Raw genomic sequence first — 16,258 nt, forward strand, 5'->3', positions numbered from 1 at the left:
TATCCAAATTTAATACGTATCTGGTGGAAGTCATCGTTAATGTATTCTGATTCGACGAATGATCCGAGACGTTTAGGCTTATGGATTCCACAATATGTGTAACACCTTGTTTTTTATGATTTTTTTTTTCATCAAGGGGTGAAGTGATAGTGTCATTTCGCAACTTAAATACTAACTAATCTTTCAAATATAAATAAGTCTTTTAACATAATAACCTTGTCATTTCATGGGAACAATTTCTCCGAAGAAAATTATATTGTAGTATTATGTTCTATAAAAGATTACTAGTATATTGCAATAATACGTTTGGTTAAACTCACATACGACTACGATCAATTATATTAACACATTTCTGTTCTTCTCCATTTGCATTTTACATTTTGTTGAAACTATGGGTGTCACTGGATTATTAACCAAATTGAAACCAATTCAGAAACATATCACTCTAGATCAATTATATTCTCAAAGATTGGCAATTGATGGTTATTCATGGCTTCATAAAGCTACGATCGGTTGTTCCTACGAATTGGTAATGAATTTAAATACAAATGCATATCTAAAATATTTTATAAAAAGGATCGATATGTTAAAAAGATATAATATTAAACCATATTTTGTATTTGATGGTGCCAAGATAAACGTTAAAGAAGGAATTGAATCATGTAGATTAGAAAGAAGAAATATAAATAAACAGAGAGGTGTATCGTTATGGGAGACTGGGAAACATCTTGAGGCTATAGAATGTTTTAAGAAAAGCGTAGACGTTACGTCACAAATGGCTAAATGTATTATAGATTATTGTCGTTCCGAAAATATAGATTATATTGTAGCTCCTTTTGAAGCAGATTCACAGATGGTATATTTAGAGAAAGAAGGTTTAGTTGATGGTATTATCTCTGAAGATTCTGATTTACTAATTTTTGGTTGTAAAAATTTAATTACAAAGTTAAACGATAGAGGTGAAGCAAGACAAATCGAAAGAAATGATTTTAATAAATTAGATGAACTGTTTAATCTTGGTGAACTGACATCTAAACAATTACGACTTATGGTATGTTTGTCGGGTTGTGATTATACTAGAGGGTTGGATCATGTCGGTTTAACTTTTGCATACATGTTTACACAATCTGGGAAATCATTTGAAGAAATTCTTGAAGATTTTATTACATTAGGGAAAATAACAAAAGATAATGCGGACATTTTATTGAAAGAATATTATTTTGCAGATTATTCATTTCAATTCCAAAGAGTATTTTCCCCAACTCAACAAAGAATTGTAACTTTGAATGACATTCCAATTGACCACTTGAATAATCAAGAAAGAACCGATATATTATATTGTAGTATTGGGAATGTTATTAATAAGTATACAAGATCTCGTGAATATATCAAAAATGATGATGATATTGATCATGAGATGCATAGGTTAATAAGTATTGGTGAAAGGGATCCGTCTAATTTCGATACAAGATTAGTTAGTAGAGAAAAATTAATAAATGAAAGTGGCAAAACTCAACGTTCAATTCAATTTTATTATTCAAATCTATGGAAAAAATATGCATCCCCATTACCATTACATCCAATATTTAATAAGGCTCCCGTAGGAAATCTTTCCCTATTATATAATTAAGTTATTCATTAAGCGTATTGTTATTTTATTTTATTTTATTTTATTTTCTTGGAATATTTAATTATGTACATATGTGTATATTTATATATATATCGGTATAATATAAACACGGGAATAAATAAGTAGTTTACAATCAATATTGAAATTTGCAAATATATTAAAGCAATATTCTCAATTTGAGATGGTAAGTTTGTAACTTTGTTGTTGTTGTTTATTATCTGCAATGATATCCAAGGAACAGCATGATAATCGAGAAAATAAAGAATATTAACATTGTTGTTAAATTTATAATATTGTGTGGAATATTGACTAATAATATCATGTACTATTTCCCATAAATTTACAAATTAAGATGGGTATATGATAAATATGCAAAATTGATATTGATTAATTGAAATGAATGGAATATGTTAAAATAACATCGCCAACTTTATTTGAAAATGATATTGTTTTCTTTTTTTATTTGATCTACTCTAATTCGGCAACTCGTTTGATGTTCTCATAACATAAATAACTAATAGAAACAGCCGGACATACTTTCGCTAATGTAGGTATCAATCCCTTGTATAACCCTGGGTAACCTTCCCTCTTGATTGTTTGTTGTAACACATCTCTGATACCCGTATATGTATAAGGGTGAGCATATGTACCTTGAGCTTGTAATCTCGTTCTCAGTAAATTGATTGGATAGACAACAGATGCACCAACTGAACCACTAAAGGCACCTAATGGTATGACCGTTAAGTTACTCAATGTGACATCTTTCTCTGGAATATTCATTTCTTTTGCCTTTCTAACGATTAGCCATTTTTTCAATATCGAGAATGTACCTAAGTCTAAAGCAGCGTATGGAAACATACCTAAAAGTCCCGCAGTTAATCCACGATAAAATATTAGAGGTCCACCATCGCGATACATTTGTTTTGCTGTATTTATTAGAATATTTTTGTCCTGAAGATTTGCTAATGGAGCACATTGAATACGGAACTTTAATGTATCTATTGGGTATACAGAAAATTGAGCAGCCATACCTGCCAACCCACCAGCTATAAACGTTGAAGGTTTGGAAAGTTCAGATTTATCCTTACAACCTTCAATTTTAGTCATTAATTTTTTCATTATTTCAAAACTTCCAAATTTGATAGAACTTTCAGGAAAGACTTTAAATGTGTTAAGACCATTCCCAACGTAAAAGGCTTTAATACCACCTTGTTTGTATAATGATGTGATAGCTTTTACAATGGGTGACTTCAATTTATCTACATTAGCTTTTGGATTCCTAGCCAAAAGATCCTCTTTAGAATTTAGAATAGTTGACGATAGATCTGTTCTTGCAATTAAAAACACTTTAATTCTATCAAATGGAGCGGTACATGAACGAGATATCACACCAGATACACCTCCTGCCACAAAATATGCAAACCCTCTGAAAATTTCATTTATTAGAGTCATATCACCTTCGGATGATAAATCGACATCCTCTTTAAATAAATAATAGTAAGAAAATGCAGTGTGTAATCTTGATCCACTTTTCCTTGGCATTAAAAATAAAAAATCTCGCCATTGGTTATAAGTAATAACAGAATCATTATTGGTGATCATATCAGTATTGATTCCTTTATTTGTATATTTTTGATTGAATGCCCACTTGGCGAACGATGCAAATGTGTTTTTTTTACTTTGGGAGGCAGCTCTACAGGTGTTTGCTTCTGCATCAATATCGTTACCAATTAGACTAGTGTTAACTATTACTATATGGTTAGTCTTTTCCAACTTAGAAAGATATTTACTAACATCGGCCAATTTAATGTATCCATCATTATCAGAATCTAATTTTTTAAAACCTTTTTCGATTTGATGCTCTGCAGAAAAGGCAAATTTCTTAAAATCATCAAAATCAACTACATTATCATGATTTGAATCCATTGATCTAAATAGTTCTTGAATAGCAATGTCACTATCTCTTAACGGATGGTTTTTTCTACGAAATGCTGTTTTCAATGATCTTGTTGTCAATCTACCTTCATCGTAAACGTCTAGGTCGTGAAAGAGAGCCCTATATCGTAAATCCCTTTCATTGGCAGTCTCACAATCAAGTCCTAATGTATTTGTAATTTTATCCTCTCCATCTTTATTTCGTCCCATTATCTCTATAACGATATTCCTTTATAATGGTTTATTTATATCACACTCACTCAGTTTTTTTGTGTGCGTTTTTGATTAATAGAAATTATAATCGATATGGGTGTATTGTTATTATTATATAATGGACATGTGAAACAGTGAGTTCAATTGTCGTTTCGACTCTTATACCGATGAAGAAAAGTTGATAAATATATATATATGTTTTTTCCTATCTCAATGACGACGACCAGAATATTATAAAGACAAAGTATCACTGATGTATAAAATAATCTATCTTTAAAAATTGTCACCCCATCTCTTTGTTTTATTCCCTATATCGTCTCTCTTTCACTTAAACAAAGGGCTCTTCTCTTCCCATCTCGAAAATTGTCCCAATTAAGAACTGAGAATAACAATTATCACAAATATTTCAATTCTACATTTTGGTGACGTCTAGAGTGACATTCCGTGTGATTTGATTTCTTTCATTGAGCGCTTCGTTTGTAATGGAGAAATGGAGAAAGAGACCAAAGGCGAAACAAGCGGGAAAACCCCTTTTGGTGAAATTCAAGCCAACTTGATAACTGTTTTACATCAACATTTAATGAACTTGGTTAACAATTTACTTGCTGTTGTGGACGTTGTTCTTTTGCTGTATCTTTATTAAGATTGGTTGTTGTATTCAATAATTAGCTAAGAAAGGGCAATTAATAGTGAGAAACCTGTTTTCTGTCTCTTAAGTGATCTTTATTTTTGTCTTTTCTTTCGTTATCCACAAGTATATTTGGTGAATACAATAACCAGGTAAACTAAAAACATAATATAAACATTAATAATGCCAAAATTAGAACAGTTCGAGATAAAGAAGTACTGGCAGATCTTTTCTGGTTTGAAGCCGGTTGAAAATAAAGTTACCCATGATCAGGTTCTTCCGATTCTATACAACTCGAAGCAGGATTCTTCGGTGTTGAATAAGATATGGTTTCTAGCAGATATTGATGACGATGACAATTTAGATTTTGAAGAGTTTGTAATTTGTATGAGATTGATCTTTGATATGGTTAATAAAAATATTGCAAGCGTACCAGATGAGTTGCCAGATTGGTTAGTTCCAGGAAGTAAAGTTAAATTAGTTAAAGAACGTAAGAAATTGAAACAAGAAGAAAATGCTGATATTCCAAAGAAGGAAGCACCAAAAGTTGATTGGTATATGTCTCCAGAAGACATGAAGGAATATAATAGTATATTAGAGTCATGTAACAGATCTACTGATGGAACTGTTACATTCCCTTCCCTGACATTAGTATTGAAATCTAAATTTTTTAATATAGGCTCTAGTGATTATGACAAGACTTGGAAACTTGTTAACCCTAAGAATTTGGCCTCAATAGATAAAGACCCTGCATTATATTTCATCCATATTTTAAGACAATGTAACGATGTAGGTTCAGAAATTCCAACCGATCTACCAAGAGCGTTAGCCGAAATCGTAAACAAACAAGAAATTCAATATGATTTGAAATCTAGTCAGGCAGATGTCAAGAGAATTACAGAACCTTCAGTTTCATCTACCAATACCGATAAAGTACTAGTAAACAATGTTCCGGGGACAGCTCAACCTTCTTCGACGTCGTCATCCCAACAACAGCAAATAAGCTCAAACGTACAAACCACTACTTCCCTAGATATAGAAAACGTTACACCAGAAAAGGCTAGATTATTAAGGCAACAATTCGAGGGTTTATTGAGCTATAGAAAAAAGCAAGCCATTGCTAGTAAGAACCCTTCTAATGGCATTACAAACTCCGTGAATTTGAGGTCGATTACAAATGATTTGGAAAATATCGAGCAACAAGTTTCTATTTTACAGAATGTTTTAAGTGATAGAAAGAAAGAATTGGGCTCTTTAGAACAAGAGATTCAATCAATGAAATAGATGTAATTAATAATGTCATATTTGTGAACTTAATACCGTTTTACTATTATAAAGTTATTACAATTCAAGAGAATAAAAGTTAATAATAGGTGAGAATAAATGAATGTATGTATTATTCCATGTAATATGTTAAATGACTTTTTTTTTAACGCTTACTCATAAATCTGTATACTACACATAATTATTTAATAAATGAACATTAAATATCCAACCCCGACGTAAAAGGACAGAGCCACTTTATAATAAGTTATTATTATGATCTACCTCATTATACATTGTCACAACATTTGTTTTCTTCAAGCGCCATGATTACCTAAGGGTCAATTAACGTTTTGTATTGTCATATTATCCTTGAAATGGTATATATGTGTCGTTTTTGCTTGCATTATTATATAATACTGTGAAGAGTCTTATATCATATAGAAAAGTTAGTAATCCCGTTAGTGGCTCTCTTGAATAATTAGAATGTCTTTTTCTTATTATTCTTGAATGAAATCATAGAGCTAATCTAGGGAATTTGTTTTTTGTAGAATTGTTTTGAATCTTTGATCAAGTGATACTATTCTTTTCTTTAAATTAGTAAGTTTTATATTCGCCTCGTTAAGATCATCAGCTTCATACAGTAATTCATATTCCTTCTTAAGATATTCCCGAATTTTCCTTAGTTTTAATATCAGTATTGTCTGTGATTCTCTTAATTCGGTAACTGATCTATTAATGCCATCTAGATCAGCCGATAACAAAGTGAATACACTCAATTCTACTTGGTGGACACCCTCTTTGATATCAGGCATTGGAACTTTTGTTTATTTAATCGATATATTACTCCCCGTTGATTATTTACTTATCCTCAAAGTATCTTCTTTATAGAGTATTTGTACGAGTTCTTAAAATCCCTTTTCTTTACATTATTGTTACACTATTTATTTTTTTTCACTTCCCATGGCGCAATATAAAAAGTATATATATGTTTGTATATACCAAAAGTCTAATAAAACGATAAAGGGAAAATATTATATCTTTGATTAAAAGTATCTATTTTAATCTGCCTCTTCTATTTTTTTTGTCCTTCTACTAGATGTCATCTTACCACCACCAAAGCTCTTACTGATGACACCTAGGGTACTCACACCTGCATTGACAGCAGTAGTACCCACTTTGATACCAGGGATAAAATCGAGACCTGGAATTTCTCCGTTATTATTTCTAATAGTTTGTTTAGTAACATTCAATGTATAACGTGGAGAAAATGAAAAATCCAAATGGATAACCCCACAGTCATTACCAGAAGGAGTTACTAACGGGATGTCTAGTGTCGTTGGTTCATCTGGGTCAACTTCGGATAATGACACAACAGCTTGTCCCAGAATTTTACTTTTATTTGAACTTTCAAAGTCTAAAACATCAATATGGAGGTGATCGTTTACTCTGTTATTTACTACAACATTAGCTGTTTCGTCCCACGTAGGAGATCTCGTTCTCTTCTTGTGTCTAGTTTCTAAGAATGGTTCTTTAGCATTGTTTAAGTAAAGTTTAACATAAGGATCAGAACGGCCGTTACTATCTCCTGCATCCAAATCTTCAGCTGAAGAAACTGTAATTGACATATCACCGCTATTTATAATTAGGTCAGATAATGGCAATTTTGTAGGATTTGTTGGAAACCATGAAACTCTTACAGTAAGTTTGGCAGTAGATTTACCTGTTAAGGCCACAATTGATGGTTGTTTATAACAATTTTTCACTAGTTCAATCGTAGGGATTGCAAGTTCACATATACAGTCATCTGCCTTATTAGAATTTCTCCACTTAGTAACCCTGAATGTCGTAACAGACCATTCTAATTCACTGATCATTGCATCCATGATCCAACCAGTTTGTATGGTTCTGATTGCAATCCTTGGTGAGGTATATCTGGAATGTCCTGAAGCGTCAAAATATGTTTGAACATATAACCCTGGTTGTGAAACTTCACCGTCCAGTACCGTTATAGCTATAACACCAGAGTTATATTGTAAAAGTTCGTCAATATCTAACTTCATTTTATTACTATACATATCCTCACTATCCTTGATCTCTAATTCTTCAGTTTCAATGTGCTTTTTCTCATCTATAGTTGATTCTCCAGTCTCTAGACTCTTTAATTTTAGAACCTCTAGTTTCTTCTTTCTTTCATTTAAAATGTCTAGTTCATTTAATTCATCAATTGTCAAAACTGGTAACGTTGGATAAAATGATATATAATATGACAACTCCGCCACAGTCTCGTTAGCTTTTACAAGCTTTCCAACTTTTTTTTTATCCTCGATCTTCTCAATATATCTATCCGAATCGTCCTTATCGAACATGTCTTGAATAGGAACATCAAATTTACCAACAGATCTGTGATGTCCAGTATCTGTCACCTCCATACATTCTAATGAAATTTTTTGATTTGGAGACGAAACAGTAACATACATTGATTCGTTCCAAGAGCAGTTTTTTATATCGGTAGCGTCACTGGTTCTATCCTTTGTGATATTATTAACAAGTACCCTAATGTAGGGATTTTTAGACGTTGGCTGGCCAACAAAAGTGGCTTTATTCACAAACATTCTAACTGTACCAATTGGTGCATTGTAAATCAGTGCACTGGATTCCTCATCAAATTGAACGGGTTTCCAAAAGGTTGATACACAAATTTCAATTTTAGTACCCTTCAATGGAATCCAGGTTTTTTCAATGTTCTGCCTATCAATTAGGTCGTTCAAAGATTGGACAGTTGATCCTATTTCTTTTCCTTTTCTGTCTTTCAGTATGATCTTGCAACGTGATGTATGGCGGTTCATAACCAGTAATTCGTGTTCCGCATTCCATTCGAGCACATTCGTCTTTGTACATTTAGAAGTTGTTAATTCTAACTTTGTATTAATGTACAATTCTGCATAGGCAGATACTTTTTTAGTTATGTCATCATTAATACCCCTGCAAGCTTTAATACAAATCTTGGCCAACCCTGTATTCAAGTCAGGCAATTCTTCGACACTACCATCAGGCAAAGTTTTTCTTTCGATTGCTGGATAGAATTTAGCATTGAAATCTAGGACACCAGCTGGTTTTAAATTGTTCAAAAACTTTTGAGACAGATTTTTCTGTATATTATCATGGCTCAATTTGTTTAAATCAAAATCAAATGATGCTAGAGACTTATCCTTAATATTTTTACGTTCATTTACAATGGAAACATTAAGTGGCTCATTAAATGAAGGAAGCAGTATATACAACTTTTCGTTCCATTCTGGATGTTGAGAATCAGTAGCCACTTTTGTTCTAGCTAATTTCTGGTGACTAACTTTAAATTGAATATATAAATTCTTACTAGAGAACATTGAAGAAGGTAGCCTTAATTTCGTAGCTTTTTTAACATCAATCTCTAAAACACCGACCGATAAGTTTGATTTACTCAATAATTGTGGAATGTTCAATTGTAGTGAAAAGGGTGGTAAAAGAATTGGACCCATGTATTTTTTGGCTAGGAATTGAACCATTGTGTAAAGACCTGGTATAGCAAGTAACTCCCAACTAAAAATGCTGTCTGTAAATAAACGAGCAACAAAATCAATCTCGGGCACTGTTAATAATTGAATATTCACGGTTTCGATATGTGGGAAGTCGGGCATTAATTGAAATTTTAATCTAATATCTACTTTGAAAGAAATCTCAGAAATTGCAACCTCTAATTTTATGCCTAATAATTTTGCCTTAACTATAACCACTTGATTAACGTAATTCTTAAGCTTCTTAATATCCATATCTGATAAGTCATGAGGAGTAAATGATACAGTCCAATCCATAATGGCTACATCTGGGGATGTGTTTGAAAACGTTTTCACCTTTTCAATACGAGGTGGTTTAACACCCAAAGAGAATGTGTCAATCCATAAATTCTTAATGAAGGATGGAATAGCAGGATTATCAGATAGTATCTTATTAACTTCTCTAACAATATCATGTGATACAGTTGGTTCGATTATAGGCCAGTATGTGTCCAAAAATGTATTTAACCATTCTAAAGTTTCGTAGTCATTCTCAATTTTATCAACGGCAAATTCTTTCTCTATCAAATCTCTGATTGACTGTCTATACTTTTTTGAGTTTGTTCTGGCATATAATCCCAATAATGCCATAATAATAAAGACTGGAGCTAATGAAAATTTAAAATAACCAAAAAAAAAGGACAAACTCCCTCCAAGACCAAATATCCCTACGAAATGATACCAATCGCCATAAAATTTATCTGGTATAACATTATCTAGGATAGTTTCTGTATTTAAATCTAATAATTCATCTTCAGGAGTTAAAGCATCATTTTCTTCCCAGCCACTGATCTGTTGCCAACCGACATAGGAAGCGTCTGGTATAACTATCTGACTTGGGGCTATGTCTTTGTTAGCACTCACCTGTTTCTTCTCTTTGTTAGCACTCATCAAATTTGACATTTGAGTTTCTTCTGAACTAAGCATCTCCTCCTTATTTTTTGCATTTTTATTATCCTTGCTTTTTATACTCATTTTTTCTGTAGTGTTTCTATTTGGTGACATATTTCGTTAACTATCTACCCATTTGCTGGTCTGTCCTCCCCTTCGATGAGTTTCAAATCTTGAAATTTTTTGAAGGCGTTAATGACCCAATTTAGCTTGATTAATTGTTTTGGTGCCCAAATGCAATATAAAATAAGATATTATTGTGTTTATTTAAAGAAATAAGTATGTAAGCTTATAAAAGAAAGGTTGACAAAGACCTATTTAAGAATAGTATTATGTTCCTTTCGAGGATGACATTCCTCTCCCTTCCCTTTCCTTTTTTTTTTGTTGTTGTTGGTGCTGCCATTGACAGTGCATATTTACATCTCGGCATACAACCGTACGCCTATTACGGAAAAAAGAGACAATCGATGCTGGACTTTCTTAAAATGTTGATGTCACTGTTTTGTTATGACTCTAAACGACTTACTTTACTCCTGGAATGTACTTGCAAAACTCATTCCCAATTCATTGATCGAATAACAATTGAGGGTTCGGGAATAAGTAACGATGGAACTAACATTGCATTATATAGTTCCTTGACATATTCTATACGTTTAATTGAGACTGCCCAATTTCAACTTGTTTATTGGACTTTATATTAGGCGTTATATATAAGTATATATTTGTGAATGCAAAAGTAATTTAATTATTTAGGCTAATCATTTTATAGAATATTGATTAAAAGGTTGTAGTTTTTTATTCAATAACTAATGTTTTCTATATGATTTGTCGTTGTTATTTGGTTAAATTATAGGTCATGTATTTTACCTATTTGTATACAATATGTTTGGTATTATATTTATTTAATTCTTTTGTTTCTTAAAAATGCAAGGCTCTAATATAAGAGGATTTTAACAGAACTTTTCTTATCCAATAAAGTTCTTAATGTACTAGCTAACACAATCGCATCATCTGCTGTCAACAGTGTGTTTTCTTTAGGGTCTAGGAAACTAGCGTCAAGGATGATATCTAATTTATCTTTACCTTGGAAAAATGCATCACTAGATTCAATAATTTTATTTAATCTTGTGGCAGTACAAACAAAATATCTGATATTTGAAAATTTCTTATTTTTACTGTCAAATACCATATCAATCGTTTTTTGATCGTCCTTTAATTTGTTCTTAGCAAATAACTTGACGCATTGTCTTTCTGTATTTAAAGTTCTAAAGACATCGGCCACACGCAGATTAGTTAATGAGAAAACAATTGTCTTTGGTGCCTTGGAAAATTGTTTTATAAAATCTGGGAAATTCTCTAATGTTCTTTCATTTGTATATCTTGCAGTAGAAAGAAAGTCAGTCTTTTTTAAATATTTTTCTTCTAGTTCCAAAGCACTTAGATCAGGGTTTTTTGCACCAATTAAGGTTGTGAAATATTCTGATATTTCTTCAGGTGTAGATTTAGGAAGGTTTTGTTTCTTACTAATTTCATATTCACGTAATTCTTTTTTTTTCTCTGTAAATTTAGATCTTTTGGCTAATTTTTTTTGTCTTTTTGACATAGAACTTTCGTCCTTAACGTCTACAGCAGTTCTTTTCTTTTCAGTATTATTATTTTTCTCCATTGGTTCATCTTGTGGTAATATAACTGTACTGTCATCTTCTTCTGCTTGTTCTCCGCTCGAACTGTAGTCGTATATTAGTCCATCATCTAGATCGTCAGGGTTCGACATTTTGCTGTTATTGTATGTTATATCTACTTGCTATTTGAGATATGCACCTTATCTTATACGTTTTAAGATGAATTTTAATCACTATTGTTACACTAATGTGTTTTTTTCAATCATGTTTGCTTATGTTAGTTGGAACTCATCTCATCGCTTCCCTTTCTGAGATTTTTAGAAAATTTTCAGGGTAGTAGAAATAACACCCATACATCACCTGAAGAATCTACGTTATATAATGATTAAGACTACTAAAATTACGCAACGTTTAGTTTATTAGATTATACAACAAATGTAGTTTACAAGGAAACTTACATTACTGACTTGCTCTATCGGAACAGTGATAACCCCTTCTATCGTAGTTCATTATCAGATGTGATAATTTTTAGAAGAGAAGTGAGGCGGAGAGAGGGGAGAGTATTTTATTCTTGGTAAATATGACACTACGTGACTAAAACTTGGTATTTTCATATTAGTTACGTAATTAAAGTAAACATATTTATAAAATGCGAATTGTCAGTCATAATTACTGAGAGAATTATTATTTTGTATGTGCAATGATCCGGATCTCTGTGGACTTGATGTCTCCACTATCGAGGCATTTGGGCAATCAGTCATAGTTAACATTAAGGCCCCTACTAAAATCCATTACAAGGGCGAACAAAATTATGTTATGACCCATTCACCTGAATCTCATGGTTACTTTATATATCCGCACTAAACAAAATGGTCGACTTAACATAGTTTGCAGTTGTTCGTATAGACACTAATATCATAGGAGAACACATATATGAAACCAAAATATTTGATAACCACATAACATCTCTATAGGATATTGCTATGTTCGATGCCACAGAAAAACTTTTATTAATTCCTTTCGAAACTAATTCGATAAATTCAACTTCGGAAATAATGTCGGTACATCCCAAAATAGAAGATGAAATGAGTGTGCCAAAGTTATTAAGGAGAAAATAACCTGTTTATCTTCTGCTTTGGATAGTATCGACAGGAACCATAGTTACTTGAACTTTAGATAATTAAATCTAATTGGAGAAAATAGATTAAATGGTTGAATTTAGAAGTGAACAAAAATAGGGAACATACCGAAATTGTATACCAAATAGAGAAATATTAAAGTATAACAAGAATCTATTTTTCTAAATTAATGCAGGTGAGTCAATCTAAACGATGATGTATTAACATTTGAGAAGTCGGTATATTCTGGGAAACCTAAAAACGCAAGTGAAAAGTTTCGCTTGCCGACGTTCATATAAGAGACTTATATATAATAATTGAATATATTATCATTACTTAATATTTATTGATTTATTGATCTACTTATATTTAGATCTATAACTCAAGTAACTTTGAGACATAGGAAATGTATTTTATTATACTGAACATTGCTTTTGCAACTAATTATAAACTCTAGCTAATTGCATAATATTATTAGTCAAGCCTAACTTCCGCGCTGCCTGATCGGGATATTTGTCCGTCAGGTGGTTAAAAAAAATATGAAAAAATCTGTTCGGGATTTTGTTTACATTTTTAGCGATGTAATATTTAACAAATAATTTGAAGAGAAGAAGCAAAAAAAGATGAATACGGTACATAACGTTTGTAATGTGCATCAGTTTAGTTTAAATTTATAAAGCAAAATGATCTCTTTTAAGGTATTAATAGATAATCGATGAGCCGTTCTTGAAAATAAATTTCTTCTTGACAAGGAAAAAGTGTTAAATTAAAATCAGATTTGAAATGATGAAAGATAAAGGAATTCTGCAATGTTTCATTTTAATTATTTTTTTTAATGTATATATGAAAGTTGTTTGTTCCCTGTATATTAGATATTTTCGATAAATTAGAATTTAAATTTGATAGAAAACGTAGGGTTGTTAATACATGTGGTCCACATGTTATTCTTTGAAATAAATTTTATTTATTTTAGAGAGGGAAATTATAATGTTTTCTAAAATTATTAAATTAGTTGTGGAGTACTAAAAGTTAAATTTAACTTTTTCTGTAAACAATAATTTGAAAGTGATAACAGGAATTTCTTAAGTATATACTATTTCCAAGGATATTTCGTAGAGTTTATAAAAGTTCATTGTTGGAAATGGTGGAATATTTTATTTACCCGAACTTTTAACGAATGAATTATATTATCTTGTATCCGAAGCTCCCCAACCTCGATTATCAACTAATACACACACCTAAATTGTATACTAACGAAGGACTAAATACTAGATTTCTTTAGGAAGGAGTCAATAATTTGATTATAAGCCTTTTAATAATGATTTTCTTTTATAATGTTTCTCAGTTATTTAATCAACCTATCGGGGTCAAACTAAAACCACCCTATGTCGGTATCAATACAAAATACTAGCGTCACAAATGTTCCCTCCTGATAACATTACGTGTCCAAGCTTTTTATTCTATTCTTCTCTAGATTTTACTTCATTTTTTTTAATGAGTAATGAAGACTCTTAATTTTTGACCGATTATTTTGCTATAATCTCTGAATATACAGGTCAGTTGAGCGTGTTTTATCAATTTCATCATTTTTAGCAACTTTATTTAATAGTATGAAATTGGTTTTTATCCCTTCCATTATTTTCGAAGGAAATTCGAAAATGTAACGATGTATCTCCTAAATGTATTAATTGAGTGCTGTTAATTATATGAAAGGGGTATGGAGAGTGTGTACGATATGTTCATCAATATTTGTTCCTTTATTCTTATTTTTGATATGTTCACCTAGTATTTCTACTAACGAACTGTAGATCGTAAATCTTTATATATTTATATATCCCATATAATAGAGGGTTGATAGTACCTGATAATGTAATATTTATTCCCAAAATGTCGCCTATAATCATCATCATTTCGTTGTAGGCTATACAAAGGCCAGATACGGCATATATCCATGACTTCGATAAAGACTTTATTTGGTTGATTTTCTGACGTTTAAGATAGCTACTCTATGATAGGCGGTCAATGAAGTGGGTATTAATGGTTTTATTCTCAAAAATTTATGGTTGGTATAGCATCTCTCCCACCAAGACCTATATTTAAGGAACAAATGAATTGATGTTACAACTGCAGGTCCAACCAGTGGTAGTAAAACTTCTAACTCGACCTGCAGTTAATTTTTTTTATATGGGTTTTAAGAAAATAACTAATATTTGTATGCAATTTTATATTTAATGTGCTTCAATATGTGTGGTATATATAATAATTTTATTATATTAGTGACATTTTAAAGTATTCTTTATCGCCAACAATGGGGCAACCGATAGGGTGTAAAGAAATATCACCAATATTATATAAATATATATACAATGTACTTTTCTAGTTATTGTTGATCAAGTATTGAAAGATCAATGCTTTTTAAAAATTAGTCTTAATAAATTCTGTAGTTTAATTACATTTTCTACATAAAACAATAATGAACCGTATATATATATATATTTCCATAATTAAGATTTACATTAACACATGAATATATCAAAGATAGTCAGTATATTTATAAACTTATAGTATTCTAATTAAAAATATGACCCATAAAGAAGGCAAAAACGCACTCAAACATCGTTGTTGTGTATATTTTCACTGTCAATGCCAAAAAAACCCTTGAGAATACCTCCAAAAAAATAACGACAACTGCAGGATTTGAACCTGCGCGGGCAGAGCCCAAAAGATTTCTAATCTTTCGCCTTAACCACTCGGCCAAGTTGCCTCAAAATTTTTGAAAATTTATTTAATATTTAATTATATTACTAAAATATAATATCCGGGTAATATTATTCTATGTTTCCCATTAACAACATTTATGTTAACAGAGTTGCTGTTGTTAAACTTCTCATCTTTGTACAGAGTAATGTTGGACAATGTAGCTCCAATAGACCCAATGTATGTTGACGTAGATTGGCAAGAGAGTAGATCCTAATAGAATTAGAATTGGGAACGATTGTCATTTCTATAAAGATTGCTTGTATAATTTCTATTCGTTGATCTATTACATAAAGTAGTATACAAGCTAATCCTATAAATATATAGATAGATACCCAGATATATCTCGAGGAGATAGTATCTCTTTAATAAATGAAGTAATGTACAATGGGCATCTCATCGCAGGAAAAGTTTTCTTGAAGCGCATCGCGCGTTATCGGAAAAATATCTTCTAATAGTTTTTCCGATATTATAATATACATGTCACGTGATAATTAGTGACCACGTGATCCTTTTAGAACAGTTGCTATAGAACATACTTGTATGTTCTATCTGTTCATGAATTGTTACCATAATAAGTATCGCTACTTAATATTCCCACAACA

General features: G+C 31.3%; 6 protein-coding genes and 1 non-coding gene across 7 annotated transcripts; 2 read left to right on the forward strand and 5 right to left on the reverse strand.

Annotated features, from left to right (window-relative positions):
* Positions 1-391: 391 nt before the first annotated feature.
* KABA2_01S16544 (exonuclease 1 family protein) lies at positions 392-1,630 on the forward strand (the record flags this gene model as incomplete). Its single annotated transcript, XM_041548668.1, has 1 exon — positions 392-1,630. One exon carries the CDS (start codon positions 392-394, stop codon positions 1,628-1,630), a length of 1,239 nt encoding a protein of 412 aa, XP_041404602.1.
* A 468-nt stretch (positions 1,631-2,098) lies between these two features.
* Positions 2,099-3,775, reverse strand: SAL1 (Ca(2+)-binding ATP:ADP antiporter SAL1; the record flags this gene model as incomplete). Its single annotated transcript, XM_041548669.1, has 1 exon — positions 2,099-3,775. The coding sequence occupies one exon, from the start codon at positions 3,773-3,775 to the stop codon at positions 2,099-2,101; it is 1,677 nt and encodes a 558-aa protein (XP_041404603.1).
* Positions 3,776-4,589: 814 nt separating this feature from the next.
* Positions 4,590-5,690, forward strand: END3 (End3p; the record flags this gene model as incomplete). The annotated part of the gene is made up of 1 exon (XM_041548670.1): positions 4,590-5,690. One exon carries the CDS (start codon positions 4,590-4,592, stop codon positions 5,688-5,690), a length of 1,101 nt encoding a protein of 366 aa, XP_041404604.1.
* A 503-nt stretch (positions 5,691-6,193) lies between these two features.
* On the reverse strand, positions 6,194-6,484 carry SNN1 (Snn1p; the record flags this gene model as incomplete). Its single annotated transcript, XM_041548671.1, has 1 exon — positions 6,194-6,484. The coding sequence occupies one exon, from the start codon at positions 6,482-6,484 to the stop codon at positions 6,194-6,196; it is 291 nt and encodes a 96-aa protein (XP_041404605.1).
* A 246-nt stretch (positions 6,485-6,730) lies between these two features.
* KABA2_01S16632 (uncharacterized protein) lies at positions 6,731-10,270 on the reverse strand (the record flags this gene model as incomplete). Its single annotated transcript, XM_041548672.1, has 1 exon — positions 6,731-10,270. One exon carries the CDS (start codon positions 10,268-10,270, stop codon positions 6,731-6,733), a length of 3,540 nt encoding a protein of 1,179 aa, XP_041404606.1.
* An 820-nt stretch (positions 10,271-11,090) lies between these two features.
* Positions 11,091-11,930, reverse strand: CMS1 (Cms1p; the record flags this gene model as incomplete). The annotated part of the gene is made up of 1 exon (XM_041548673.1): positions 11,091-11,930. The coding sequence occupies one exon, from the start codon at positions 11,928-11,930 to the stop codon at positions 11,091-11,093; it is 840 nt and encodes a 279-aa protein (XP_041404607.1).
* A 3,648-nt stretch (positions 11,931-15,578) lies between these two features.
* Positions 15,579-15,660, reverse strand: KABA2_01S16676. Its single transcript has one exon. It is a non-coding gene; the product is annotated as a tRNA-Ser (tRNA).
* Between the last annotated feature and the right edge of the window lie 598 nt (positions 15,661-16,258).

Source organism: Maudiozyma barnettii (genome assembly GCF_903064755.1).
Source record: "Maudiozyma barnettii strain CLIB 1767 genome assembly, contig: KABA2_01, whole genome shotgun sequence".
Lineage (NCBI taxonomy): Eukaryota > Fungi > Ascomycota > Saccharomycetes > Saccharomycetales > Saccharomycetaceae > Maudiozyma > Maudiozyma barnettii.